The sequence below is a fragment of the Canis aureus genome, chromosome 3, assembly GCF_053574225.1.
Source record: "Canis aureus isolate CA01 chromosome 3, VMU_Caureus_v.1.0, whole genome shotgun sequence".
Classification (NCBI taxonomy): domain Eukaryota; kingdom Metazoa; phylum Chordata; class Mammalia; order Carnivora; family Canidae; genus Canis; species Canis aureus.
Window position 1 is genome coordinate 48016929 of NC_135613.1, and position 24604 is coordinate 48041532.

Here is a 24604-nt window from a genome sequence, read left to right on the forward strand (position 1 = left end):
TTTTAGGTGTCATGTCCAAAAATCATTGCCAAGAGCCATGTCAAGAGGTTTTTTTCCCCTACATTTTCTTCTAGGAGTCTCATGGTTTTGGATCTTATATTTAAGTCTAATCCATTTTAGGTTAATTTTTGTGACTGGTGAAAAATAGGAGTCTAGTTATATTCTTTTATATGTGAATGTCCAACTTTCCAGCACCATTTATTAAAGAGACTGTCTTTTCCCCATTACATATTCTTGGCTCCCTTGTCAAATATTAGTTGACCATATTTACTTGAGTTTATTTCCGGGCTCTTAGTTCTGTTCCATCAATGTATTTGTCTGTTTTTATGCCAGTACCATACTGTTTTGATTACAATGTAATTATAATTATAAATTATAGTATAGTTTGAAATTAGAAGTGTGATACCTCCCACTTTATTCTTCTTTTTCAGAATTTCTTTGACTATTTGGTGTCTTTTGTGCTTCCACATAAATTTTAGGACTGTCTTTTCCTACTTCTTTAAAAGAAAAAATACCATTGGAATCTTGATAGGGATGGCATTGAATCTAGAGATGGCTTTTGGTAGTATTGAGATGCTAGTAATATTACTTCTTTCAATCCATGAACATGGGATATCTTTCCATTCATTTGTATCTTCTTCAATTTCTTTCATCAATGTTTTAATTTTCAGAGTAGAGCTCTTTCATCTCATTGGTTAAATTTATTCCTAAGTATTTTATTTTTTTTGATGCTATTGTGGATGAATTTTGTAAAGTTTCTCTTTCAGATAATTCATTGTTAACATATAGAAATACTACTGTTTTTTTTTTAATTTTTATTTATTTATGATAGTCACAGAGAGAGAGAGAGAGAGAGAGAGAGGCAGAGACACAGGGAGAGGGAGAAGCAGGCTCCGTGCACCGGGAGCCCGATGTGGGATTCGATCCTGGGTCTCCAGGATCGCGCCCTGGGCCAAAGGCAGGCGCTAAACCGCTGCGCCACCCAGGGATCCCTGTTTTTTTATGTTAATTTTGTATCCTGCAACTTTACTGAATTTGTGATTAGATCTAACCCTTTTTTGATGGAGTCTTTAGGATTTTCTATATATAAAATCATATCATTTGCAAATATAGATAATTCTACTTCTTCCTTTCCAATGCTGATTTTTTATTTCTTTTTCTTGCCTGACTGCTCTGGCAAGGACTTCTAGCACTGTGGTGAATTGGATTGGTCAAAGTGAGCGCTGTTGTCTTATTCCTTAGAGGAAAAGCTTTCAAACTTTCATCATTGAATCTGATGTTAACTGTGGGCATATCATGTATGCCCTTTATTATGTTGAGAAAGTTCTTGTTGTCCTAATTTGTTGAGTTTTTATCATGAATGGAAGCTGAATGTTATCAAATGCTTTTTCTGCATCCACTGAATGATCATAGGATTTTTTTCCTTTTGTTCTATTAATGTGATGTAGCACACTGATTGATTTGCATATGTTGAACCATCCTTGCATTCCATGTAGAAATCCCAATTGATCATGGTGAATGATCTTTTTAATGTGCTCCTAAATTCCATTTGCAAGTATTTTCTTGAGAATTTTTGTGACTATATTCATTAGTGATGTTGGTCTGTATTTTTTCTTTTCTGGTAGTGTCTTTTTCTGACTTTGAAATCAGAATGTCGGCCTAATAAAATGAATTTGGGAATATTTCCTCTTCCTTTTTTGGAAGAGTTTGAGAAGGATTGGTGTTGATTCTTTAAATGTTCGGCAAAATTCAGCAGTAAAGCCATCTATCTGGTGCTGGGTTTTTCTTCATTTGGAGCTTTTTGATTCCTGATTCAATCTCCTTAGTAGTGATTGGTTTATTCAGACTTTCTGTCTTCCTGATTCAATCATGGTGGTTTGTATGTTTCTAAGAATTTTTTTGGTCATTTTCTCCTAGGCTGTCCAGTTTGTTGGTGTGTAATTTTTCATAGTAGCTTCTTATGATCCTTTGTATTTCTAAGACATCAGTTGTACTGTTTCATTTTTCATTTATAATTTTGTTGGTTGGATCTCCTCTATTGTTTTCCCTGGTTAACCTAGATAAAGTTTCATCAATTTTGTTTATCTTTTCCCAACCAACTCTTAGCTTAATTAATCTTTTCTATTGTTTTTTTGTTTTCTCTTTCATTTATTTTTCTCTAATCTTTATTATTTCATTCCTCCTGCTAACCTTGGGCTCAGTTTATTCTTTTTCTCGTTCCTTGAGGCATGGTGTTAGGTTGTTTATTTAGGATCTTTCTTACTTATTTTTAAAAAGTTTTATTTTAATTCCAGTTATTTAACATATAGTGTTACATTAGTTTCATGTGTACAGTATAGTGATGCAACAATTCCGTATATCACCCAGTGTTCATCATACTTACTTCTTAATGTAGGCATTTGTTGCTTTGAAGTTCTCTTTTAGAACTGATTTTGCTGCATCTCATAAGTTTTGGTATGTTGTATTTCCATTTTCATTTGTTTCAAGATACTTTTTTATTTCTCCTTTAATTTCATCTTTGATCCATTGTCGTTTAGGAGACTGTTCTTTAATTTCCATGTATTCATGAATTTTTTGGGTATTCTTTTCATTATTGATTTCTAGTTTCATACCATTGTGGTTAGAGAAGATACTTGGTATGAATTCAGTTTTCTTGAATTTGCTGACTTGTTTTGTCTAATATAAGTTGTTTTGTCTAATATGTTTGGTCTAGCATATGGTCTATTCTAGAAACTGTTTCATGTGCACTTGAGAAGAATATGCATTCTATTATTGTTAGACATAGTGTTCTGTGTATGTTAGGTCCATTTGGTTTGTAGTGTTGTTCAAACCGTATGCTGTTTCTTTATTGATTCTCTGTCTTGATGATCTATCCATTGTTGGAGTTGGGCATAAAGTCCCAACTATTATTGTATTGCTGTTTATTTGAAAAGAAACTTCTTAATGGATACAGGATTTTACCTTGGCTCAGTACATTTATACATAATACCAAGACCACCAAAGCCTTTTAAATCTCAGAAATCTATTTTTATCAAGGTAAAATATACATAATGTAAAATTAATAATTTTAAACATTTTAAAGTATACCATTCAGTGGCCCTTAGATAGCTTCAGGATGGGAACAAGACATCAGAAAGACCAAGGTATGATGAGAAGTCTGGAACTTTTAGCCTTGAGTTAATTAATCCTTGGTGGCCAGTGATTTAATCCATAATGCCTGGGTGATGAAATTTATGTAAACATCCCTACATGATGAATAGGGTTCAGGGAGCTTTCAGGTTGGTGGACACACCCATGTACTGGGACCCTTTTGGATCTCACTCTATGTACCTCTCCATCTGGCTGTTCATCTGTACATTTATAATAATCTTTATCATATATATACTGATAATTGTAAGTAAAACATTTCCCTGAATTCTGTAAACCATCTAGCAAATTATGAAATCTGAGAAGGGGATTGTGGGAACTTCCAACATTTATAGATGGTCAGTCAGAAGAGTAAGACTCTTTAAGAACTTAGACTGTGGGGTCTTCGCTAACTTGGGTAAGTCATGGCAGAATTGAATCAAATTGTAGGACACCTAGTTGGCATCCAGGGAGATGGAGAATTCATTGGTGTGGGGAAAAAAATCCCCACACATTTGGCATCAGCGGTGGTGTTGGAAAACATGACATAGGAGTTTCCTCTTGGGATGGATGCAGCTTAATGATATGGCTGGCTTCTTGGCTGGGCAGTCCCATTCATTCCTGTCCTGGGTGAGTTGGGCCAGAAGACTTTGATCTGAGTGCGGTCATGTTGGGTAGGATGGGGTGGGAATATGGAATGTGATTGGGCTTAAGTGTGGAATTTCTCATGTCTTTCACTGCTGTCCTCTCCCTGTCCTTGTGACCATCCACTCCTTGTGACCTCTAGTCCCCAGAACTTGTTACCATAGGCAGGCGGTTTTATCCCTAATGGTTTATTTCCTTCTGAGACCCAGGCTGAGGAGAGGGGACCAAAGACTATTTTTCAACCTCTTTATCTTTAGGAGACTGCTTTAATAAATTTCGATAGTATCCAGTTGGGTCCTTCTGGTATAAAATGATCTTTTGATTCACGATATGCTTCTAGCAATGGCTTGGAAAGTAAACACCATTGGAGAGGCTAGCTGGCTGACGGTGTGGGTAGTTGGGGAGGGGGCAATGTGCGCCTGCCTGAATTTACTATACACAGTGACTTAGTTGCTCTGCCGTGTCTAGTTTTGCATGTAATCTTTAAACAGTCTACCTCGGGTTACCAAGTAACAGGTGCAGTTGGGTTTTTGCAGGTCAGTATGTTCCCAGCTCACTGCTCACTCATTAACACTTCTAGAAGAGCTGCGTGTCCCGGTTAAACTCCAAATACTTTGCAAAGCCACGGCCAGTGTCGGAGACATCCACCAGGCTGTGGATAATGATTTCATTAGTGAGTAAGCATCTGAGACTCTATGGGTTCCAGTGGAACCAGAGCCATCATTATCACCAATGGGGAACATCTGGGGTCAGATCTGGAGGGCTGAATCCCAGCTCTGCCCCTGACATGGCCAGATGACAGATGGCTTAGCCTCCTGGCCTCCATTCCTTGACTGTGATATGATGTCACCTACTCTGAGTGAGCGACAAAATGTGACAGCATGCAGAAAGGCGAAGCATTGTCCTTAGCTCCTGGCAGGCAACTGCTGGATGTGTCCCTCCGTGGACGTCCTGAGGAGACCACGGAGACCTGAACAGAGATGGTCACAACGAGGGGCTTGAGATTGTTTCAACTGGTCTAGAAAAAGAAAGCAAAAATGAAACTGTGAAACTTCCCAAAGACTTTCAGTGGTTAAGAGTATTTAATAATAAGGAAAAAGAAAGCAGAATATTTGGCAACAGGCCTTTATTGTCCAAATCTGGGATGTTCTGGGGCCGAGACTCTTGTGGCTGGAAGTGAACCACATGATGCAAGAGTCATCATCCCAAGCCTCTCTAAGTCCACTCATGGCCTAACAGCCACAGGACATGGTTGCCCACCACAGTGGTGTCCCCAGACGTGAGACATCTGTCTCCAACCTTCCATGCTTCTTATACAAATTATTTTATTTTTTTTTAAGATTTTATATTTTATTCATGAGAGACACAGAGAGAGAGGCAGAGATACAGGCAGAGGGAGAAGTAGGCTCCCTGCAGGGAACCCAATATGGGACTTGATCCAGGGACCCCGGGGTCACGACCTGAGCCAAAGGTAGATGCTAACCATTGAGTCACTCAGGTGCCCCTTCTTATACAAATTAAATAAAGGTCAAGCCACACATCAGGTAACTGAGCCCTTTCTCGGACTATTCTGTTTGCCTTTGGATGCACTAAACTGCCTATCTATCTATCTATCTATCTATCTATCTATCTATCTATCTATCATCTATCTATCTATTTATTTATTTATAAAGTATTTTGAGCAGGCTCCACACCCAACATGAGGATCGAACTTGCAACCCTGAGATCAAAAGGCACATACTTTACCGACTGAGCCCACCAGGTGCCCCCTAACTCCCTTTATTTTTCCCAAACCTCCTCTGAGTTTAGGGGGGACTCTCCCCCTTTCTCACAGTCAGGATTTGCTTCCCGCTGGGGGGCAGAGGACACCCTGGCTGCAGTTGGAAGCAGCTTCCCTGCACGCGGCTGCCTTGTGGGCTGGAGATGCCACCATCCCGGCTCGGTTTAATGATCAATTTACTGCCTGCCGGGAAGCCCTTTCTGACCCGGTCCAGCCTCAGTTCCTCTTGCTCAGAGCTGGTGTCTGCTGCAGAATGACGGCTGACAACTCCACCGGCGACCCACATGCTCCCCGGCCGCAGCTGAGCATCACCGACATCATCGTCATCACCGTGTATTTCGCTCTGAATGTGGCCGTGGGCATATGGGTGAGAGGCCCGCGGGGGGCGGCCGGCCAGGGTGGGCACTGGGGCTGGGAACCCGGCATCGTCTCTCCTGGAGGCCTGAGGTCTGCTGGGGTCCTCCTCCCGGCCCTGGGGTGGATTTGTCCAAGACTTTGACCTAGTCCCTTTCTCTTTGGGCAGTGGCTGCTCAGTGTCCAAGGTGAGGAAGAGGAAGTCCTCTCCAGTGGGCAGGCGGGGCGGTGTGTGGGAAGCTCACTGGGCTTTCGCTCAGCCGACAAGCTGGGTATCCAGTACCGTGTCCTCCTCCCAGCCTCTGTCTCCTCCGTCAGATGGGCCTACGGTGTGAACATCTGCGCAGCTGCTCCCACACCGGCTGGGTCAGGATCCAGAGAAGGGGAGGGGCACACAGAGCCTGGGGACCATTATTTTATTTTATTTTATTTTATTTTAAATATTTTATTTATTCATGAGAGACAGAGAGAGAGAGAGAGAGAGAGGCAGAGACATAGGCAGAGGGAGAAGCAGGCTCCACACAGGGAGCCCTATGTGGGACTCGATCCAGGGTCTCCAGGATCACACCCTGGGCTGAAGGCAGCACTAAACCTCTGAGCCACCCAGGGATCCCCAGGACCTTTATTTTTAAAAGGACTGTGTCCACCAGCCTAGTCTAGTTCCTGAGACAGCTTCTCTCACCTTCGATGAGGAAGAGAAGTGATTTAGGCCATCACAGACTCCAGCAGCAGTGAGGCCACTGCTATGCAGGCCCTGTGCTCATCACCGGGTCCCCACAGCCCCGTTTACAGATGAACCCCAGTGCTCTGGGGTCTGGGACTTACCCAGTGAACCCCAAGTCCTTGTGCATAGGGGAGGAGAGGTTCCTCCTGTCTATTCATAATGCTGACCTTGGAGGACTACGTGGCAGGGAGGTGAACACAAAACCAGCTTTGGGTTTGCAGAAGCCAGGCCCTTCCTCCTTGTCTTCAGAGCTCCCCAGGCTAGCGTCCCTGAGCCATGGTACATGGTGGTCTCATCCACGGGGGGAGAATGAGTATCCTTTTTTATCCACTCCAGCCCCTGATTTAAGCCCGAGAGCCAGAGGCAAGAATGTCACATTCCCAGCTCTGGCATCCTAAAAAGCCGCTCAGCATTCTGGGCCTTGGGGTCTTGATCTCTAAGACGGACTCAGCACCTACTTCATCCCAAGCCCCGAGTGCCTGAGTCAGAGGAGTTCTGCTACCCAAGGTGCCTACATGGGCTCGGATTCTGCTGCTGCTGCTGTTGGTTCTATAGCAGGAATGGTGTGACGGTGCTGGGGGTGCTGGGGGCGCTGGGGTCAGGGGTGGTGGCAGCAGGAGTAATTGGAGTTGATTCTTAGGTGGTGGAATAGTAAACCACAGGCAGGTCAGGGCTGGTGGTCGGGACCGCTGGCTTCTAGTCCCCACTCTGGGTACTCGGAGTAAGTTACTTAACCTCTCTGGGCACGTCTCCTGAAATACGCAGTGCAGATCTGTGCAGCCCACTTCTCATGGCCATTCCAAGGAGCACAGGGGGCCAGTGGATGGGAAAATCTGTTGCCAGACATAGCACGCTGTTTCTGGGTGAGCCGGTGGCTGGGAATTCAGGGGAGGGGCTGCCAGCGACAGAGGCTTTCTGGAGGAGGTGAGGCGATGGCCAGGTGTTGGAGGTCAGCAAGCTCCGAAGAGGGAAGAGGAGTGGGGAGAAGGCCTTCCTGGCCAGCATGGCTGGGGAGATTTAGTTGGACGCACACATCTCAGAAAATGTTTTGGGCATCTGAGCCACCCGGTGATTGGGGCCCATCGGCCTCAGTGCCCGGGCCCCACCTCCCCCAGCTTGGCTGGTGCCGTGGGCCAGGAGGCTGTGGGAGTTCTGGCCTGTCCCTCCAAGCAGGCCAGGCTGGCCCAGCTCGGTGCTGCTGGCCGGATGGCTGTGAGCATATGCAGCAAAGAACAGAGCCAGACGAGAAGGGTGCCAGAGCCAGATTGTGGGTGTTCATCACTCAAATGCAGATGGGACAAGCTGGGTTGGACAGGCGCACCTGCCAAGGTGCTCTGACATTGCGATTAGGAGAACCTGGGGGAGGAGGACCTTTAAGGAGGTGAACCTGGATGAGGAACCTTGAGCTGAGCCTTTGCATCTATTAGGGTCTCTGTTAACAAGTGACAGAAAACCTAGATCGGATGAGCTCGAACAACGAAGGAAATGTAATAATGTCCATCTTGAAAAGTCCAACAATAGATAAGGCTTCAGGCACAGTAGGATCCAGGGGTTCACAGCATCATCAAGGCTATGGGTGCATTTCACTTGGCTTTCTCAGCCTCCACCCACGTGTGGCATTGTCCTGAGCCCAGTTTCCTGCACTGATGCCCAAACTGTCTGCTCAGCCTGGGTTCAGATCCTGACTCCATCACTTGCCACTCTCAGCTCTAAAAGTCTTGACTTCCTCATAGGTAATAAAACACTGCATACAAATAAAGCACTTGGAATCAACTCTGCTGCCAAGGGGCACTCAGTGAATATTAACTAGGTACACGTGGCTGCCAGCATCCCCAGAGCCTTGGCATCCTCCTCCACCTCCTAGGAGGCCAGGAGCCATCCCAGCTTAAGTCCACAACTGCCCTGAACCAGGTGTGACAGCAAAGGAATATCATAGGTCCCAAGGCTTAGATGAGTCAGGACTCTTGGAGCTCAACACTGGGTCTGGATCACTCAAGCCAATTGCCAGGAAGAAATGAGACCCCTTCAGGAAGGGAAAGGGCAAGAAGGAGGCAATTGGCAATGCCCACCATATCCTTGGAAGACGAGGAGATGTTAGGAAAAATCACGGGTTAAGAACAGAGCTGCTCTCGAAGTTGCACAGTGCACAGCCTACACAGCTGGATGTGACCATCCTGGCCAAGACTCCTGGAACCTTCATATAGTACTGCATTCACTGTGGCTGGATCATAGCTCACAGAAACTGATGGGAGTTCAGGTGGGAGAAAAGCAAGCAGGACTCATACCAAAAGCTTTGAATGACAGATGCAATCAATTCAAGAGAACCATCTTAAATATGATGGGGGGTGTGTGTGCAATTAAAGTCAGGTAGAAAGAGGCCTGTATATCAGTTGAGATTGTGTGATCCAGCCTTACGTTAGGATATGTATGCTTTGAAAAAAGAATGCAAAATATATAAATACACCTGCTGTGTTTTTCTTTTCAAATGTCTTCTGTCCTCAAGTTCACCTCTTTTCATTTTCTCCTGTCCAGATAGCACTCAGTGAGGCCTTGAAAAATCCATAGAATCACTGACCCTTATTGGTCACCTCCTAGGTACCAGTCACCATTGTCAGACTGTTACGAGTATTAACTCATTAAACCTCATAGAAGCCTATGAGGGAAGAACTTTTATTAGGCCCATATTACAGATGAGGAAACCGAGGCACCAGTGAGGTAACTTGCCCAAGATCACATAGCCAAGAAGCAGAGAAGCTGGGATTTGCTCCCAGGCACTCTGATTTCAGGTTTTTAAAAATTATATTATGGAGCACAAAATTCCATACTCCTTCCAAAACAAAAGGTATACAGGAATACTTGAGTGATAATTCTTTGAAATGTTATCAGAGATTAAAATATTAGAAGTAAGAGAGGGTGTTGAGTAGCTCAGTTGGTTAAGTGTCCAACTCTTGGTTTTGGCTCAGGTCATGATCTCAGGGTCCTGGGATCGAGCCCCCGTGTCATGTCAGGCTCTGGGCTCCATGCTCAGCAGGGAGTCTGCTTGGGATTCTCTCTTTCCATCTGTCTCTGCCCCTCCCCCTACTCCATGCTTGCTCTCTCTCTCAAATAAATAAAATCTTTAAAATATTAGGGGGCACTGGGTGGCTCAGTAGTTGAGCGTCTGCCTTCAGCTCAGGTCATGATCCTGGGGTCCTGAGATCGAGTTCCACATCAGGCTCCCTGCCTGGGGCCTGCTTCTCCCTCTGCCTGTGTTTCTGCCCCTCTCTCTCTGTGTCTCTCATGAATAAATAAATAAAATCTTTTTCAAAAAATAGAAGAAATCAAGGCCAAGAAGCTCTCAGAATCCTTGACTCAAAAGTCGTCACACAGAGACAAAAATCCCACCGCTTAGGGGCGCCTGGCTGGCTCAGGCAGTAGAGCACGTGTGAGACCAAGCCCCACATTGAACATGGAGCCTACTTAAGCCATTTGAAAGTGTATAGCTCAGTGGTATTTAGAACATTCATGTGTTGTACAACCATTACCTCATCTGGTTCCAAAACTTTTTCATCACCCCGCAAGGAACCCCACACCTATTAATAGTCATTCCCCTTTGCCCCCTCTCCTCAGCCCCTGGAAACCACTACTCTACTTTCTGCCTCTATGGATTCACCTGTTCTGGACATTTCATTCCCATGGGGTCATTACCATACGTGGCCTTTTGCATCTGACTCCTTTTATTTGGCAGAATGTTCTTGAGGGCCATCTGTGTCGTGACAGGTGTCAGAACCGCATTCGATCCTGTGGTCGGGTAATATTCCGTGGTATGGACAGTCCACCTTTTGTCTGTTCGTCAGGTGATGGGCATCTGGTTGTGTCCATCAATTGGGCAACAATTGGGCTGTTATGAATATGCTGCTATGAACATTCAGGTACAAGTTTTGTTTGAACGTAGGTTTCCAGTTCTCTCGGAGGTGCAGTGGAATGCTGGGTCATTGTGTTCCCAATTAAGTGTTGACTGTTTAAGTCTTTGAAGAGCTCTCAGACTGTCTTCCACTGCAAGGGCACCATTTTATGTTCTCTGCAGTGGTTGTGAGGGTTCCAATTTCTTTTCCTTTTTTTAAATTTATTTTTATTTAATTTATTTATTTACTCATGAGAGACACACAGAGAGAGGCAGAGACATAGGCAGAGGGAGAAGCAGGCTCCATGCAGGGAGCCCGACGTGGGACTTGATCCTGGGTCTCCAGGATCACACCCCGGCTGAAGGTGGTGCTAAACCGCTAAGCCACCCAGGCTGCCCTTTTCTTTTCTTTTTCTTTCTTTTTTTTTTTTTTTATAATTTAAATCCAATTTGCCAACATATAGCATAACACCCAGTGCTCATCTCATCGTGTGCCCATTTCTGTCTCCGCTCTTGCAGTCCTCATGCCGGGCCAGCAGGAACACCGTGAGAGGCTACTTCCTGGCGGGCCGGGACATGACCTGGTGGCCGGTGAGTGCTCTCCTCCCCCCCACAGCCCCTCCTTCTGGTGGGACTGGACCCCTGGTGCAGGTGCCCGCAAGGGGCCCATCCCTGAGGTCACCTTGTGTGCCTTCCTCACCCAAGGCCACCACCCCCCCGCCCCCAGCCCAGGCAGGCAATGATGGGCCGGGTGGAGGCTGGCGGGAGTCCTGGAGCTGGGAGTGTAGGGATGGGGTGCTGGGAATTGTGTAAAGGGTGGGGGCTTCGGAGTCTGGGGAGGGGGGCTGCTGCTGATTCCTTGTCCTCTCTGTCCTCCAGATCGGAGCTTCTCTCTTTGCCAGCAGCGAGGGCTCGGGCCTCTTTATTGGACTGGCGGGCTCGGGTGCGGCCGGGGGCCTGGCCGTGGCGGGCTTCGAGTGGAACGTGAGCTGCCGGGGGGGGGGGGTGATGGGGGGTTGGCGGGCGGGTGTGAGAGGGGCAGCAGCCCCAGAGGACGCCGGTGGGGCTTCACTGGAGTCTGCCCTCGGCCCAAGGAGCAGCTCCCGGCACCTCAGGGTGGCCAGCGTCTGGACGGGTGGTGTTCCTGGGACAGGCTGGTCCTCGGATGGCCGAAGCGCTGGACAGGCCCGCGGGAGGGGAGCTTTAGCCTTGGCCCGGGGCCATCTGCTTACAGAGGCCCAGAGAGAGGACGAGGCCGCTGCGGGGTCCCGTGGCCAGGCAGGCCTCCAGACAACTGGTCCGGGCCATGTTTCTAGAGCAGGGTTTGTGGGAGCTGTGCCTGCCGTCCTCACTCTGCCTCTGTCCCCCTCAGGCCACGTATGTGCTGCTGGCCCTGGCCTGGGTCTTCGTGCCCATCTACATCTCCTCAGAGGTGAGTCTACACCTGGGGCCTCGGGATGGCCTCGCCTGGCTCGGGAGCCTTGGTCGGGCTCGGCGGAGCGGATGAGCGGCAACCCTGGCTTTGCTCAAGAGTTGGTGCGCGAACCCACTGCTCTCAGGGCTGGATTTGTTATTAATGCAACTAATATCCCTATGGACTCATGAAGACACGTCCCCGAGGACCTCAGCCTGGGGACTTTGTTGGTTTCTCCTATCCCTGCTTGCTGTGCCTGGGGGATAGGCTCCGTCTGCTTGAGCACACAGGCTGCAGACCTGGGGGACACACGGGGGGGGGGCATATCTGGGGGCCACACCTGGGCAGCACACCTGGGGGCCACACCTGGACGGCACACCTGGGGGGCATACCTGGGCGGCACATGTGGGCAGCACACCTGGGGGGCACACGTGGGGGCCCCCTCCCAGGTGATTCTGTCCCTGACCTGCCCACTCCTTCAGCCCCAGCTGGGCAGTCACTGACCTCCAGTGGCTTCCACTTCCTGGATCTCCTAGCCGTCATGGCCATCTTCCCCATTCAGCTGTGTCATAGCTCATCTGGGTTTGTCACAACAGCCCCCAGACTTGTCTCTCTGTCCCTAGTCACAGTCCAGGTTCTGGGACGGTGGTAAGCGGGCCTGGCTCTGTCCTGGAGCAGCTCTGGCCCTGAACTCGGGCAAGAGCTTAGTCCCACCCCCGTGTCTCCCCAGATCGTCACCATGCCCGAATACATTCAGAAGCGCTATGGAGGCCAGCGGATCCGCACCTACCTGTCTGTCCTGTCCCTGCTGCTGTCTGTCTTCACCAAGATATCGGTGAGCTGCGCTGTACTCCCAGCGTCCGGCCAACACAGCCTGGAATCCTCCCTACTCTGGGGGCCCTCAAACACACCTGACATGCCCATCTCTGTCTCTGGGTCCCTAGCTGGGGAAACTGAGGCCCAGAGAGGGGCAAGGAGTTGCCCACCCAGTGAGGCTGGCCTAGCAGGCCTTCTGCCTTCTGCTCGGCCCCAGGTCTAGATATGAGGGTGTTGGCGTTCTCCCCGGGAGAGGTCACTGGTGGGGGCGCGGAGGTGAGCCAGGACTGTCCCCTAGGGGGCGCTGAGCGCGCGGTCTCTGGCGGCTCCCAAGCTGCAGGGAGCCCGGCCTGTGGCCCGTCAGCTCCTTCACACAGCTGACCCCTGGCGGCGCCCTTCGGGCACTGTGGCGCCACCCTGGTGGGCCCTCCAGGCCTCTTTGCCCTGGGGGCCTGGACTTGTCCCCCTAGGAGGGTAAGAGTGGAAAGCACACCCTGAATGCCAACCAGGGCCCACTTAGGCCAGGTCTTCACACTGTCCCCTCTCTGGTCCCAGAAGTATCTGACCTAGAGATACCTAGAATCCAGGCCCCCTGACCTGACTCTCCTGGACACATCCTACACCGCCCGCCCGCCTCTCTCCTTGACATCTGTTCCCCACCCCACGTCAGTGTCTCCCCCATTTCTTCTCTCTGTTCATTGATGTGTCTCCAGTGCTTCTATGGGCCTGGCATATGTCATGGGATTGAATGACAAAATATGCCAGGGGCCAGCTAATTGTTTCCATGAAGGGCCAGAAAGTAAATATTTTTAGCTTCGCAGGACACACACCAGTTACTGGACTTTGCTGCTGGAGTGAGAAACAATGTGTGTGACTGGACTTGGCCTGTGGGCTCTGCTGTGCCAACCCCTGGGATACACATGTAAACGTATCGACTTGAGCACCTACTGTGTGCTGGGCCCTGGGCGATAAACACATTCCTTATGTTCAGGGAGCTTTGTGTTCCAGAAAGATAAGTACACAGGCCAATATAATCACAATAGTAAAAGTGTGGTGAAAGGAGCAAAGGCGGGGCTGAATTCTAGAGCGATGAGAGCAGGGGCAGAGGTCAGGCTCCCTTCGGAGAGACTGGTTCGCATTGAACATGCCAGGCTCGCAGCGGCGGAAGGAAGGAAGGGGTGAAGGTAGAGGTGAGGCTGGAGCTCGGGGAGGGGTGAGTGACGCAGGGGACGGCAGGGGCGGCCTGCCAGGTGGCATAGGGCTGCTGGGCCTGGTTAGCTGGATTTTGTTCTATGTGCTATGGAAATGCTGAGAACTTGATTTTCCTCTGGATAAGGGATGGGGCAGAGGGTGGGAACAGCTAACGTGGGAGTGTTTTGGAAACAGCAGTGGCCAGAGGGTCGGGTGTAGGGAGTGTGGCAAAGGTGAGAAGTTTCTGGAGCCCTGAAGGGGCAGTGGTGGCCTCAATGGAGGGGGCAAGGGGCAGGACAGGCTCCTTTGGGGGTCTTGCCTGCCCTCCCTCCAACCTCCCGGAGGGCAGGTCTCTGCAGAGGGATGGAGGGCCTGTTTCTGTGTCCCCTCTCTCCACATCTGTATCCCCACCCTCCAGATAAGGGCCACCGAGGCCCAGGGAGTGACGTGACCTGCTCAGAGCTGTGTATGTTTAGGATTTCTAGCTTCTACCGAGCCACAGCTCTCCTGGGACCCACAGAAGACAGGGCTCGGGCTGCAGGAGAGGTTGGATTGGGTTGGGTGCCATCAAAAGCTCCCATTGGGGCCTCCCTGGGAGCCTGTAGGCAATATTCTACTTGCTGCGGCAGCAAGTCCTTCCTGGACACTGTGCAGGGCCCCAGAGGGAAGACAGCAGCCAGAGTCCTACCTCCACACCTTGGCCTGTGTGGCTCCTGACCCCTGTCCAGGTCCTCATCACTCCTTAGGGCCCACTCTCACGGAAGAACGTTCCTGAGGAGGAGAGGTTACAGGAGCTGCATCTGGGAAGACAGTTCTGGAAGATGGGGGGTGCAGACTGGGCAGCTCCAGGTCACAGGGACCCAGCCAGTGCTGGGGGTGCAACGGTGGCCAGCCCGGTGTGACCAAGTCACCCAGCCTCAGACAGACCTATGGCTGGGGCCTGAAGGCTCCCATTGAGGCGGCCTGGGTCCACGGAGGGTCCTGAGTGGTGGCTGGAGGATGAGCAGGCAGGGGGAGGGGCTGCTTCTTTCTAGAGGACTCCTGTCCCCCTTCACTGGCCACTCTCACCTCTGATACCTGGCAGGAAGTCCCTCCTCTCCCCAGGCCTCAGTTTCTTCTCTGGTCTGATGGGACAGGGGCTCGAAGAGTCCTTCCTGCTCTGACATTCACCACCTTGGGCTTCTGTCCTCAGGCTGGAGGTAGACACACTGTTCCCAACACACACGCGTGCACGCTCACGCACATGCACACCACCAAGCCAGCCAGAGTGAGTGGCCGCTCTTCTCCCAAAAGCACCTTGTTAGAGTCCACACTGGCTGGTCTCTCCCAGGGAGGGTAGAGGAGGAGCCTGGCGGGAGAGCTACAGGGGACAGAGGCTGTGGAGTGAGACCCAGGTTCTGTGGGCGCTGTGTCCTCAGGGCTGGGGCCGGGGCAGAGGGTCCACACGCCAACTGGGCAGTGCTGGCTGGCTCGGTGTCGGGCCAGGCGCTGCAGTCGTTTCGGGCCCGCGCCCCTGGGCCTTGTGCTTCCCCCCACACGCAGGCTCGGCTGACCCATTGCCTTGCCAGGCTTCTCAGGAGCCTGTTGGCCCCAAAGGCTGTATTTCGGGTCAGCTCTCCTGCACTAAGGAGGCCCAGAATGGCAGATTTGGAGCCCCTTGCCCAACCCCAGGTCCCACAGGACAGAGTCCTGCTGGCCTTCCCTGGGCTCACCCCTGGGGGTGGAATTATGGTTGGAAGGCTCACTGCAGGACGAGGGCTCCGGCCCCTTATGCTGCCCCACAGTCAGGGATAGGTGCGGCGGGATCCAGCCCAGGGGACCAGCCTCAGCCTGAGACACGGTCCTGGCTTCACTTCAACCCCACCGGAGGGCAGTAAGCAAGACTGCCCGTCTGTTCCCCAGCCTGCCCCCCTCAACACTTCTGGTCTCTTTTCACACCACCACTCCCCGGTCTAATGAGGAGCAGAGAATAGGGGGGCACACCCAGATGGGACTGGCCTGGAGACCAAAGCTGCAGACCCATCTCCTTGCGCCTCCCTCAGGGAGCCCTCCTGGACTCCTCCTTGTCCCCCTGACCTCTGGGAAGCCAGGGTACAGGGCTCCTCCCTTCACATACCCCCCCAGGGGCCAGACTCAATAACAACTCTGCTCCTTGGTAGCCACTTCGGACTTTATTAACATCAGCAACATCCCCTGCACACAGCCTGTCCACACCCGGGACCCCCTCCCACCCTTGCGACAGCGCCGACAGGTGTGTAGGGGAGGGAGTGCGTGTCTGTCCCTCCCTGTCCATGGGGCATCGTGGCCACATGTCACATGAGTGCTGCCCTGGCTCCTGCGGTCACCTCGAGCCTCCACACAAGTTTCTTTCCGGTTCCCCAGATTGACCTGTACGCGGGCGCCCTCTTTGTGCACATCTGCCTGGGCTGGAACTTCTACCTCTCCACCATCCTCATGCTCGTCATCACGGCCCTGTACACCATCGCAGGTACGTGCCCAGCCGGCGGCGGGCCCGCAGCAAGGGGAGCTGCCCCCCAACCCGCGCACCCGTGTGGCTGGGCAGATGCGTGCCAGAGCCTGAGGGGCTGGCGGGGCTCAGGGGGCCACCTCCTCAACGGCCCGGCCCAGTGTGGATGGGAAGCTGGCTCTGCGGGCCCAGCTGATGGGCCCCACAGCTCAGCCGCCCACGAGCAGGCAGGGGACACGTCTGCGGGAAAGCAGTCCCTCCCTCCAGCCTCCTTGTTTCTACCCACAGGGGGCCTGGCTGCTGTGATCTACACGGACGCCCTGCAAACGCTCATCATGGTGGTGGGGGCCGTCATCCTGACTGTCAAAGGTGAGGCTGTCTGGGGGCTGGCCTGCCCGGACCCAGGTGCCAGCACTGGGTGGGGGTGGACTCCCAAGGACAAGCCACCAGGCAGTCAGCACCCCCGGATGGTCTTCCCTGGATGACAGAGGCTGCCTGTCCTCTCCCACCGCCAGCGCCCAGCTGTGTTTGTCACCAGCTCCAGCCTCAGGTCTGGTGTGGAGCTGACCCAGGAATGCTGGGCCACTGCCCCCGTCCTGGCTCAGGGCTTGATGGTGAGGTGTGCACACAATCAGGAGACCACAGAGCTGCCTGGGCGCCTGCTCCAACTGTTCAAACTCACGTCCGTAACCCCAAGAAGTGCTGCTACAGCCCGCTGGCCGTGGCACGGAAAGAGAGAAGAGGGTTTAGACCGGTCGGTGCTACTGGTCTGGTAACCTGGAGGGCTGCCCCAATAGGTAGTGAACTTCCCGTCTCTAGAAGTACACAAGAACTCTTGAGCCTCCTCCAGATGCAGGCTGTAGGATCCCGTGGCCAGGCAATCTCGGACCTCTGTACAGTGTTTGTACATTTGCCCCAAGTACTCGTCCGGCCCAGGCTCCAGGTGGCAGTGAGGCAAGGACCCAGGGTCCGGGCAGCAGGCTTCCTGGTTGGGAAAGGCAGGGTTGGGGACAGATGAGACAGAGGGTTTCCTGTATTCAGAGGCAAGTGGGCTCGTCTCTGTATCTGCCTCCTTTCAGACCAGGGGCCTGTGTCCCCAGGAGCCACTGCAGGAGGGGGACCCAGGCAGCCAGGGCCAGCCTGCATGGGAGGGGACTGATTGTAGACACAGCAAAAGCCACAGATGGGCCAGAATTTGGCCACACAGGGCCCTGACCCTGAGGTAGACAGAAACAGCGAGGGAGTGAAAGTGGTCTGGTCTCGAGACAAAAGCCTTCGGGCCTGAGCCCAGCCGGCTGGCCACGCGGCCCTGGTCACTCCCCTACCCCTGCTGGGACTTGTTTCTGTTCTCAGTGCTACATGACTGCCAGCCATCCTCAGCTTTGCCAAAATCACATCCTTCGGAAGCCTCAGCTTAGGACTTTAACACTTTAGACTCCGCGGGAAGGTCCTCAAATGCCAAGAAAGAATACTTTGGCTCCCTTGATTTGACAACCTGAAGCTTGGCAGAGAACCCCTTGCCCGGGGCCAACAGGCATCCAGGGCCAAGAGGACACTGTGGTGTCCAGTGCAAAATGCTCATTTAATAGTATATTTTAAATACAAATAAAACAGCCATTTGAATTCCCCGATTTTTTAAAACCCTGTACCCTCCATGCCTTTCTAGACACCAGGAAAGGTGAGTGGGAAAAAGTCAAGTTTGATGCATTGGGAAGTGGGGGCCCGGAGTCAGGGCCACCAGCCACCAACCCGTCCCTGTCCCACCCCCTCCAGCTTTTGACCACATCGGCGGGTATGAGCAGCTGGCGGTCGCCTACGCCCAGGCCATCCCATCCAGGATCATCGCCAACACAACCTGCCACGTGCCGCGTGCAGATGCCATGCACATGTTCCGAGACCCCTACACAGGGGACCTCCCGTGGACTGGGATGACCTTCGGTTTGACCATCATGGCCACCTGGTACTGGTGCACTGACCAGGTGAGTGTCAATGTCGCCATCCACCCCACCTTCCCACCTTCTGGGGTGGGCTCTGGCCCGGGCGGCCCGTCTGCCAATCCCTGGAGCAGCCCCGCAAACACCTGCTTGGTGAGTCTGGGCTGGGGCAGAGGCCACGGACCGCATGGCCCCAGGCCCAGGGACAGGATGCTAGGGGTCCTTGCGGTCCCTGGGGGCCTGAGGCCTCCGTTTAGAATCAGAGGAGGCCCACTGGCCACTGCCCGTCCTGGCCTTGAGGTGCTTCGACTGGGACAGTTTGGAGTACGGGATTCCAAAAGGACTTGGGTGCTCCTCAGGGACTCTGCCATCGGCCTGGGGGCTGGCGTTTTGGGCCGGCCTTGGAGTCCCAGGATCTGCCAGCGTGCGGGGCATGGGGCCACCCTTGACCTGCCAGGGGTATGGGCCTGCCACGGCGGGGCCCGCTTTCCTGGCCGAGCTCTGGGCGCCGTCAGCAGCAGGGCGGTACCGCAGGGGTCCCGAGGTCCTCATCGGCCGCAGGAAGGCATCTTTATCCCTGATCCCCGAGACAGGGACTCTGTAGTGGGGGCTCTGCTGGCCCTAGGGAGAAAGAGCAGAGACAGTGAGGACACCCCAAGCTGGCACTCCTGGCTTTGCCTCTTGGCCTTGCCGCACACCAGCTGGCGGTCCTCGACAGGTTTCACTACCTCGTGCCTCAGTTTCCCCATGTCATATGGGAATGATCCCGCCTTTTATGCTTACAGTAAGGGACGTTTCCGCTGTTCCTGCCCCAGCTTCCTCCATCTGTCAATGGGGTTGGCACCTCGATCTGGGCCAGGAGTTCGAGTGAGGGCAGGGGCTGGGTCATCTTCTGGAGTCTGACTCTTGTTCTCCCTGAGCCGTGAACACACCAGGGGACCCCAGACAGACCGCCCCCTCCGAGCAGAAGTTCTGCCTGCCCCAGAAGGCCGGGGGCAGCTCTAGGAAGCACTCTGTGAGGCAAGACACAGCCATCCTGCCTCTGGACCTGCACCCCCAAGGGCCCCACCACGGCGGGATGGAGGAGGAGAGCCTTCCCTGTGAGATAGGCCCAGCCAACCCCATTCCCAGGCCCAGCAGGTAGAACTGGGATCTGCACCCAGAATTGAGTGACGTCCCCCATGGCCATGGCTCCCGTCCAGTGAGCAAAGTGCTCAGTGGGCTCAGCCCTGGCCCAGGCAGGAGGATCGTCTCTGGGCTGTGTCAGTGGAGAGTGATCCAGGTTAGGAGGCTTCAGGAACCCTGAGAGGCTGGGCCTCAGTTTCCCCAGCTATAACATGATGCTCCAAGATTGCTGTCTCCCATGTGGGCCTTTAGGGCACAGATGAGCTGACAGCAGGTGTCTGCCCAGCATCTCGGGAGAGCGGAGCCCTCGCCCATGCCCCTCCCCTCTAGGACACCTCTCTTTTCCCCACTCAGCATGGGCCTGGTGTGGCACAGGCATTTCGAGGCGGGATGTCAATCAGGAGAGTTTCCCATGAAGGCCAAGTGAGTCAGCACACTGCCTGGCCTCAAGATCAGGGCTGGCTGGGCCCTACTGCCTGGATAGGAAGGTCACACGAGGAGGCCAAGGCAGGCCACGTGTGACCCCAAGGTGGTCCTGACTACCACCAACACTGGGGCCCCACAGCCTGGCCACAGCCTTACTTCCCTGTCGTCCTCCCGCTCAGGGTCTGCCTGGGGGACGGCCAGGTCCTGGCCCAGCACCCTCACAACGTGGGTGCCTTTGCACCGGATCCCGGGTGCCTGGTCCTACTCTGCCCCTCCCTGGCCTCGGTGGCCCTGTCAGAAACGCGGGGAGGCACACGGGCCAGGAGGCTTCCTGGGGTCCTGCCCTCTCCAGCAGCATACCTTCTGGCACCTGCTGCTGCTCCATGTCACAGGGAGTCTCCCTCTTAGGAGGTGACAGCACCTGCATCAATCACACAGTGGGCACCTTGTTGTGACCACCAGGCCAGCTCAGGACTTTCCCAAAGAGTGGCACTCAGGGAACTCGTGAGCAGCCAGGCACGGGCTTGGCCATCTACATGGCAGCAAGCCCGTGGGTCAGTGGTAGTACCCCATTTTGCAGATGAGGACCCAGGGGCTCAGGGAGGTTAAGCGGCTGAGCACGAGGAGTGAATGCCAGCTCTGGCCAAGCCTGTGCTCAGAGGTGCTGGGGATGCGGTAGCCCGCTGACCCAGGGAAGGTCCCGGCCTCGCTGCCCGATGCTCGCTCTGCCAGGGCAGTGAGCCTCAGCATCTCCAGCTGCAGAATGGGGTGACAGCAGCTTCCCCCACTACCTCCTAAAACGGGCCACTGTGAGTATTGAATGAAATAATGGGATTTGATGCATGCGGTTTTAGGAAAATGCTTTTTCTCTCCCATGAGGAGTGCAGGGCTCTTGCAACCACAGGATATCTGAGGGGAAGGGTCTACAGAGAGCTGTATCTAACCCACTCACTGCCCAGACAGGGACACTGAGGCCCAAGGTGAGGCAGGGACTTGTCCCAAGTCAGAGGCAGTTGCTGGAGAAGCAGGAGTGAAGCCAGCATGTCCTGCACACTCAGGACCCCCACTTCTGCACCCTGTTCCACCAGGAGCTGAGTCTCAGAGGGAAATGCTGGGAATTATCCATTCAACTAGCATGTTTGGAAAATAAGTGAAAAATCACAGATTCTCACTCCTGAACTGCAGGTGGTGATTTACAGCGCAGAACACCTGGGGCACCTGGGTGGCTCAGTGGTTGAGCATCTGCCTTCGGCTCAGGGCGTGATCCCAGGATCACTTCTGGGATCGAGTCCTGCATCGGGCTCCCTCTGTAGGGAGCTTGCTTCTCCCTCTGCCTGTGTCTCTGCCTCTCTCTGTGAGTGTCTCATGAATAAATAAAATTTTAAAAATAAATAAAGTTTTAAAAATAAATAAATTGCAAAACACCCAATGAAAAATACTTAAACGTAACAGTTGTAGACTGTACAACCCTATAAACATACTGAAACCACTGAATCGTACGGTTTACATGAATATATCTCTATAAAGCTGTTCAAAGTTACACTTAAAAAAAAAACCACACAACGAAAAAATCACTTCAGAGCTGGGAGGGATCTCAGAGATGCCATTGCTTCCAATGATTGGTCCTGTCCCTCTTCCCGTCCTGCAGATCTGGAAACTGAGGCCCAGTCAGGATTTGCCTAGGGCTACATGTGGAGCTGCGCTGGGGCAGCTCCTAGCATCCCTCCACTGCCTGACCACAAGCTCCCCCAAACCCCAGGGTTTAAAGCTCCAGACCTCGGCCAGAGATGTAACACTGGTGTCAGTGTGTGCTCCTGGCACATACAAGAGTGTGCAGCCACTCTCACGGGGCGCAGGAGATGGGGGTGAGGGGTCCCAGGTCCCGTCCCACCAGGGTGGCCTCCGGCCCTGACAAGTGCCAGTGTGTCAGGCCAGGCAGGATCATGCTTTCCCTCCTCAACAGACACATGAGGAGACTGAGTCTGAGCCCCTGGAACGGCATGATCTTGCTTCTGGTGGGAATGCTGTCGGGGATCAGGCTGCCATTGCCTCCGGCAGCCCGAGGGCTAACAGGACAGCACCCTCTCTCCCGCCACCCCCTGAGCACAGCATAGAGAAACCCCAGCTCAGGTGCTCCTGAGGGGGCCTGGGGCTCACCCCCTTCTCGCGCCCCCAGGTCATCGTGCAGCGCTCGCTGTCCGCCAGGGACCTGAACCACGCCAAGGCAGGCTCCATCCTGGCCAGCTACCTCAAGATGCTGCCCATGGGCCTGATCATCATGCCAGGCATGATCAGCCGTGCGCTCTTCCCAGGTAGGACGGCCACGGGGCTGGGCCGAGGCTGCAGGGCGCCCACACTTCTGTGTCCTTGACCTACAGCGGTCATCAGGAGGAGAGGCAAAGCACGAATGTGGGCTGTTTCCTGGTCCAGGGGAGAGGGGAGGACAATGGTCCCCAGGGCCATAATCAAAGGGACTGGCATGGCAGTGGCTTGACATAAAAGGTCCAGACGAGGACCACTTGCTGCCGTGTGACCTTGGGGGGCGTACAGGGCCATGTCTGTGCTGTCGGCAAACAGGGAGTGGACCACCCGACGGCAGGGCAGAGTCGACTCCCTGAAACTCGAGCGTCAGAAATTTCTGTATTTTAAGTACGTTTCCTCTCAGCTCCCAGCAGCCGGCTTCGGTTGCCCTTATGGGGTGCTGGGGCGGTGGGTCCCAGCGTTGGTAAGGACTAGTCGCATGTGCGGCCCTGGGTGGTTGCTACCTACCCCCTGCCCCGGTGGGGACCCCTCGTGTGCAGGGACCCCCACTCACCTGTGTCTCCTTGTCCATGGAATGTGGAGCCTGTGTCCTCCTTGGGGTAGCTGCCTCTTCTCTCTCCCGACCTGGGGCCCATGGTAAACTACCCAGGGGTCCACCAAAGGTCCCTCGGGTCATGTGGGGAGCACTCAGCTGTCGGCGGGGGGTCTGGGCTGGCCCGTTGGCTACCTGCTCTGAGTGGCGCCTCTGGAGAGGAACCGAGCGCCCCCTCACCTCAAAATACTCGTCTGACACAGAAGAGGAGGCCGCCGAGGGCCGCTGGGGGCCGGGGCTGTGGCCAGAGCTGCCTGAGAGGCTGTCCTGGTCACTGAGGGTCACATAGTCATCATCATCTTCATCCTCCTCCCCATCTAGCCCGTTGGGGATCGCTGTTCCCTGGCCATCAGGGTCATCCTGGGTCAGAGACACCTGCCTCTGGAGTGGGGCATGGCCTGAGCTCCGTGTCCGGGGGGATGCGTGGTCTGTCCCATTCTGGGGCATCTTCTCTGCTGGGGTCTCCAGGACCCAGTCAACACCGCCGTTGTCCTGGGCAAGTAGGTCTGCCACAGGGACCGTCCGGGGCTTGGGCACGGGGGGCTGTGGCTCGGGATCCCCCTGGGAAAGGCCGTTCTCAGCCAGGGCCCCATCCTGGGGGGCACTGGGCCCAGGGGCGGGGCTGCAGTCCTGGCTTTGCCTCCACAGTTGGGTGCCAGCCTGGGATGTGTCTCGGATCTTGATGCGGTTCATCTGGCTGGGCTGGGGGTTCCAGATGTTCGGGTCAATGATATTGATGTAGCCCAGGATGTCACTGCCGGGCTCCGGGTCCGGCTCCACCCACGTGGGCAGGTATTCGAACATGTTGGCTCGTTCCAGGTGGAGCAGCCCGGGGTGGACCGGCGGGGGTGCCTCCGGGAGGTCTCCGGGCCGCTCAGCCAGTGCGGCGCCCCGCAGCCCAGGGGGCTTCTTCACCTCCTGCTTCTCAGAGGAGGTCTTGGCGATTTCGTCGGCGCTCTTGGCCTTGACCAGCGCATACTTGGGGTTGACCAGCTTCTTGGCTACGGTGCCTGAGGGCACCAGCGGTACCACGGAGGGCAGCACGACGGGGTCTGGCTCTGGCTCCTTCTCCATGGGGATGCCCTTGAGGCTGACGCCATGGGACATGAGGTACAGCTCCTGGAACTGCCGGTCGAACATCTCCACCACCTGGCCGGATAGCACGGAGATCACGTTCCGGTCCGTCCTTGCAGCCGACCACGTGAAGCTGCAGCACAGAGAGACAGGGTGGCCTGGTCAGGCACACGGGGGACAGTTTCCTCCCTCCAGCCTTGGGTTCCCGGTCTAGGGAGTCCTCCCCAGCCACTGCGCACTCACAGGCCGGGGCTCATCGGACTGGAGATGGGGGCCTGGATGGAAACAAGTGAGCAGAGGCAGAGAAGAGCACAAGCCTTGGGGTCAGACCTGAGCCCGGGACGAGTCGCTTGTGCTGGGGCTGCCCCCACCTGTGTAACACAGCACAATGTGGCACTTCTCTGGGCTGTGCAAGCACCCCATAAGGCCGGTTGCAGAATGCCTGGTACAGCCCTGCTGTCCTCCAGCACCCAGGAGACAGGTGCTGGCACCAGTGGCTTTGCTGCATGGATGGGCATGGCTAGGGGCAGCCCCCACCCTGCTGGCCCCCATACAGGGGGGTTTGTGGAGCTGGGCTATGGCCATCCTGGCCCATCCTGGAGGCGGCTCTCTGAGTGACCGCCCTGTGTGCCTGGCCCACACCCATGTCCAGGCCAGTGACACTACTGGCTGGAACACCAGTCTTAAGGACAAAAGCCCTCCCCTGCCTGCTTCTGGAGATAGGCTGGCGGTGTGCGGGTGTGCCCCAGCCCTGCTTACACCTTAGCAGTTTGGGGACCAATGAACCGGAA

The 24604-nt window shown here is 53.8% G+C and overlaps 2 protein-coding genes across 7 annotated transcripts in view; one reads left to right on the forward strand and one right to left on the reverse strand.

Annotated features, from left to right (window-relative positions):
- The window catches only part of SLC5A10 (solute carrier family 5 member 10), a 71904-nt gene that overhangs the window by 9799 nt on the left and 37501 nt on the right, over nucleotides 1-24604 (forward strand). Inside the window, exons 1-9 of one of the 3 annotated variants that reach the window (XM_077892420.1) lie at nucleotides 5746-5918; nucleotides 11032-11103; nucleotides 11392-11496; nucleotides 11885-11944; nucleotides 12657-12761; nucleotides 16316-16421; nucleotides 16689-16769; nucleotides 18174-18379; nucleotides 22062-22197. In XM_077892420.1, coding sequence (XP_077748546.1) covers nucleotides 5805-5918; nucleotides 11032-11103; nucleotides 11392-11496; nucleotides 11885-11944; nucleotides 12657-12761; nucleotides 16316-16421; nucleotides 16689-16769; nucleotides 18174-18379; nucleotides 22062-22197 — 985 coding nt within the window. In that variant the 5' untranslated portion in view covers nucleotides 5746-5804. Of the gene's footprint in view, nucleotides 1-5745; nucleotides 5919-11031; nucleotides 11104-11391; nucleotides 11497-11884; nucleotides 11945-12656; nucleotides 12762-16315; nucleotides 16422-16688; nucleotides 16770-18173; nucleotides 18380-22061; nucleotides 22198-24604 lie in introns of those variants that run through there. The other 2 variants (XM_077892419.1, XM_077892418.1) reach the window with 2 other exon arrangements.
- The window catches only part of FAM83G (family with sequence similarity 83 member G), a 30394-nt gene continuing 21875 nt past the window's right edge, over nucleotides 16086-24604 (reverse strand). The window contains exons 5-7 of one of the 4 annotated variants that reach the window (XM_077892415.1): nucleotides 22701-23946; nucleotides 20246-20306; nucleotides 18773-18955 (exon numbers count right to left, since the gene is read on the reverse strand). In XM_077892415.1, coding sequence (XP_077748541.1) covers nucleotides 18906-18955; nucleotides 20246-20306; nucleotides 22701-23946 — 1357 coding nt within the window. In that variant the 3' untranslated portion in view covers nucleotides 18773-18905. The other 3 variants (XM_077892414.1, XM_077892413.1, XM_077892417.1) reach the window with 3 other exon arrangements.